Source organism: Pterocles gutturalis, unplaced genomic scaffold, assembly GCF_000699245.1.
Source record: "Pterocles gutturalis isolate BGI_N339 unplaced genomic scaffold, ASM69924v1 scaffold6556, whole genome shotgun sequence".
Lineage (NCBI taxonomy): Eukaryota > Metazoa > Chordata > Aves > Pterocliformes > Pteroclidae > Pterocles > Pterocles gutturalis.
In genome coordinates this window covers 1-4,835 of record NW_010105313.1, presented here as the reverse complement: position 1 = coordinate 4,835, position 4,835 = coordinate 1, and the positions used below count along the sequence as shown (strand labels likewise).

The 4,835-nt window shown below is 47.4% G+C and overlaps 1 protein-coding gene across 1 annotated transcript; it reads right to left on the bottom strand.

The window, feature by feature from the left end:
* Positions 1-3,921: 3,921 nt before the first annotated feature.
* Positions 3,922-4,777, bottom strand: LOC104471845 (keratin-associated protein 4-7-like; the record flags this gene model as incomplete). Its single annotated transcript, XM_010087336.1, has 2 exons — positions 3,922-4,391; positions 4,491-4,777. Coding segments are annotated over 2 exons (757 nt in total), but the record flags the coding sequence as incomplete, so codon positions are not given.
* Between the last annotated feature and the right edge of the window lie 58 nt (positions 4,778-4,835).

The window sequence follows — 4,835 nt, the reverse complement described above, 5'->3', positions numbered from 1 at the left end:
ATAAATAATCTCTCCCCATCTTCTCCTCCCAGAGCTAACCCTGCCGGGTGATGCTGAGCAAGCAATTGTCCTCCAGTACTTTTTAGGTCCAACAGCCTCCAACATTTATCTCGCTAAGGAGTTTCTCATGGTCCGGTTTGTACAGTTCTTCACGCTTTTCTAGGGCTTGGGGCTCACCTTTGAAACCAATAGTTAGGACTGGTCCTACGTCTCCGTTTCTATAGCAGGTTATTGTACACCCTATTGTTATATTTGATTAGGAGGAAATTGTAACAACTTCTAAGAGAAACGGGCATTTTAGGAAATATAAATTGATCTTCATTTGTAATATATGGGAACTGGATTATTATTCTTAACTGACACTTATTTGTGGATCTCTATTATATTTATGAGCAATTTGGTCATTTGACTGGTCACATTAACTTCAGTGAGTCAGGACCCCACAGCAACATCGTTCTGTGGCTATCCTCCTTTGGCAAAAGAGCTGGAAAGAAGTGATAGATCCCAAATCTGACACTTCTGGGATCTATTTAATTAAATGGCACTTGTCATCGTCTCTTGCAGAAGCAGAGGCTGGTGTGATAGGTAGCACTTAGATGAAAAGAGCATGACAGAAAGCGAACCTGAACCAGAAGAGGTTCCTGGAGCCAGGAGGAGACAAATCCACCTACCCAAAGCTTTGTCTGGTGCTGCAGAAGAGGAGCACCCTGAGCACTGTATTCTCATGCTCAGGAGAATATTTCTGAAGAGTTTTTTTTAAAAAAAGAACACGGTCAACACTTTTGGATCCAAAAAACCCAAGGGAGACTTTGTATCTCAACACCAAGAGCTACCATCAGGATCAGAGCCATTTCCTATAGCTATAAAAATTTTGCCTGCAGACATGAAACACCGCATGGTCACGGAGACGTGATTGTTCACATGAATACAAAAATTCAGGATGTGCAGATGTCATGATTTTTGATGGAAACATCTCAAACTTAATTTTTTTCCCTGTGTAACCACTCAGATATGCACCATTTGGGGCTGTTCAACTAGATTTCTGCTAGAAAAAAAAACTATTCCATAAACTCCTGAACACTTTTCTTTAAAAATATGACACCTCTGGACTTCTTTGGTTTACCTAAAAGCCTCCTAGGTAAGTTTTCTTCCTCTGTATCAGGGATTTCATCATGCATATGTGCAGCATACCATGCAGTACACCACCCACATTTTGATGAGCAAAGCATTTTCACAGCAATCAAGGATTCTCCCCATATTCTCAGCATGGCAAGGTCTCCTCAGCCCACTCCCCTGCACATTGTTGCGATTAAATCTTAAAAGTCTGAGAGTTCATTGCACCCAATTTTCCCCTCTCATCGTCCCATCCCCTACCACAAGGACCTGTGGAAGGCGCAAGGGTGTGATACGGCACCGAGAGCATCTTCCAGGTGGGGCTGGTCTCCAGGCTGCTGGTCCATCGCTCCAGCTTTGGAAATCATCGCATAGCTGAGATGCCAGGAGGCTGAGTGCAGAATGCAATTAGCCTCACATGAAAACAAGCGGGCTCGTCTCCTCCATGCCCTAGGGACTATTTGATCAAGTAATTAGATCGTGACTTCTGGGGCTGAGAAGAAGCCAAATACAGCACGATTTTCCTGTTTACTCAGGAAGGTGAGTGCTCCATGAAGAATGATAAGTGAGCATCTGAATGCAATTAAATCTGAAAAAGAGGAACCAGCTGTGGTTAGGAAAAAACCCTCAGCTGTTTTATCTTTTGCCTTCTGACTATCGTAGATATTTGCTCCGATTTCCCAAGATTTTAGAACGGGAATTGAGCTTTCCTTATGATTTTTTACATGGCTGAATAAAACCATGTCCTGGTCTCTGAGGGGTACTTTTCAGAGCTCAGAGCACATTGCCTGATGGAGCAAGAACCGTGGGCCTAATACATTTGCTCATGCCAAACAGCAATTTTCTCCCAAACTGTTATAAGAATTTCATAGAAGTAGCATCAACATTCAGGTGTTCAGGCAGGAACTTTCTCTTCCTATGGCACAATCTTGTGATGGTCACCTGGAAATGAAGTGTCTGCTATGTGCTAATGGTCTCAGCCTTCTAAAATCTGAGTTTCCACGTTCATATGAAAGATTAAAGATAATGCAAGAATCTTGCCTTCAGAAGGATGTTACAGTGAAATAGTTTAAGGGAAAAAATCTTATCAGAATGCCTTTTTTTCCACCTACAGTTTCTTATTTCCCAGGAGATCGGTCCATTTGATTCAGGAGCAGGAGCAAAGGAAATTGTTGCTTGAACAGGACTTTTTAGTGAGTTTTATAAGAATTTTGGAGTCAGATCAGACCTCTGCAGAGAGGTGATTAGGAAGCTTCAATTGGTTTGGTATTTCTGTTGAGCAGCACTTGCGCTCAGAGAATGCCTAGAGCACTCACCAAACTCCAGAGACCCACTGTGGCGAGAGCCGTACAACCCGTGGCTGCCACAACCTGTTGAGAGAGGTTGGAAACAGAAGAGCTGTGAGGGTGGAACAATTTGTGCGAGGTCAGATCTCCCCAACCCTCGTGCAATGCCGCATTTTTTGGGTATGATTTACCGTGTCCCTCTATTAGTCGGGCTCCTCTACTAGAAACAGTGAGACAGGGATAATTGCAGGTTAGTACACAACCACGTGCCCTGGGGCATCTTTAAAGAAGGAGCCAGGCGGTGCTCGCAGACAGAGCTGCGCCCAGGCTGGCTTCCCCCGCAGTCTGCCTCCCCGTCCCTCCTCCCTTCAGCAGTCGCCTCTGAGCCCGATCCCACTCTGCACCACCTCTGCTCTGGAAACCTGCAGAGCACCACCCTTGGCGTGTGTAACAGCACGACTTCGGGTCCCTGAGAATGTTGCTCGCTCCTGGGCAAGCAATTTGCAAACAAATTTGGTGGGATCCTGTTAGCCGATGTTCATGGAGAGTTACCAAAATTGTCCAAGACACCTTGCTAACACTAATAACGTTTTTTGCAGAATTCAGTAGGGACGGAATCTGTGTCGGTCTCCCTAACTGATGAGGCTTGCCCAATTGCCACCAAAGACAAGGAAGCAGAAGTTGATTGCAAAAGGCTGATATAGGGCCTCTTACACATGGGGTGACAAAGTCACGAGGCACAAACAGTGTCCCAGACCTGCTCATCTTCCCCTCGTTAGTGGCTTATCTACCCACTGCTCGTAAAGGAACATTTTGGTTCTGTCTGCGGGATGCAGACACTAATCTCTTCCAGCTTTGGAGGAGCATTTCACCAAATGGTTGGGTTTTCAAAGACTTTTCAAAACCATGGGAGAGTGACCTACAGCATCCCCTCTCCCAGTAATGATCTGGGATATCTCAGATGAGTCCCAGGTCTCTGGTTATTGCCTTAGACCTTCCCATGCGTTCCAGCCAGAGGTCCCACCCTACAGAGACCAGGGTTTCAGGAAAAAATTAAAAGGAAAAAGTGTGATTCTGGGGGAGTGCGAAAATGACGGAAACACTTGCAGACACCTGCTAAGATGCTAAGATAATTACTTTTATTGCTTCATAAAAGAAAAGGAGAAGATGGCAAGAAAGAACAAATGGAGAAATTCCGCCATCCACGTTAGTACAAAGAAGAATTACAGAATCTCTCTCCCAGGCGATATTCCTGGGGGCACAAAATCAGCTAGTTACATGTTACAAGGAAAAGCATTATGTAGAATGTAAGGAAAACCATTTGAGGATTTACTGTTCCTGGGGCAGGAAGGGCTCTAGGAATGCAAAGATGCAAGGACGATGTCGGCAGGTCCGGGGATCTGAAAACCATTTTCATTCCTTAGCCTTTGGGGACTCAGTGAGGCAAAGGCACTGCAGAGTGGGGTTCCCTTGCAGGTTCCCTTGCAGGCCCCACCGCAGGAGCCCCCCCAAACGCAACCCCTCAAGGAGCCACTTTGCATTTACGACGGCAGACATCTGCACACTTGATGGCGTAGCGCCGGCCACAGCGAGAGCAGCATACACCCACACACTGGGGAGTGGATTGTGTCACACAGGTGGTGGGACAGGAATCCACGCACTTCGTAACAGCCTGGACACCCTCACAGCACGGATCCACGCGCTTGGTGGGGCACTTGGTCACTTCCTCACAGCAGGGTTCCTCGCATCTGGTGGGGCACTTGGTCACTTCTTCACAGCACTGATCCACACACTTGGTGGAGCACTTGGTCACCTCCTCACAACAGGGTTCCTCGCATCTGGTGGGGCACTTGGTCACCTCCTCACAACAGGGTTCCTCGCATCTGGTGGGGCACTTGGTCACCTCCTCGCAGCAGGGTTCCTCGCATCTGGTGGTACACTTGGTCACTCTCTCACAGCATGGATCCACACACCTGGTGGTGCATCTGGTCACTTCCCCACAACACGGATCAACGCATCTGGTGGTGCATTTTGTCACTCTGCTGTAGCAGGGATTCACGAATGTGGAAGCGCATAGGGTCACAGGTACACAGCATGGATCCACGCATCGGGTGGTGCACTTGGTCACCCTCTCACAGCATGGATCTACGTACCTGGTGGGGCACTTGGAAATTTCTTCACAGCATGGATCTACACATCTGGTGGTGCACTTCGTCACCTCCTTACAGGAGGGTTCCACGCATCTGGTGGTGCACCTGGTCACTCTCTCACAACATGGATCTACACATCTGGTGGTACACTTGGTCACTTCCTCACGGCATGGTTCCACGCATCTGGTGCTGCACTTGGTCACCTCCTTGCGGCAGGGTTCCACGCATCTGGTGGTACATTTGGTCACTTCTTCACAGCACGGATCCACACATCTGGTGGTGCACT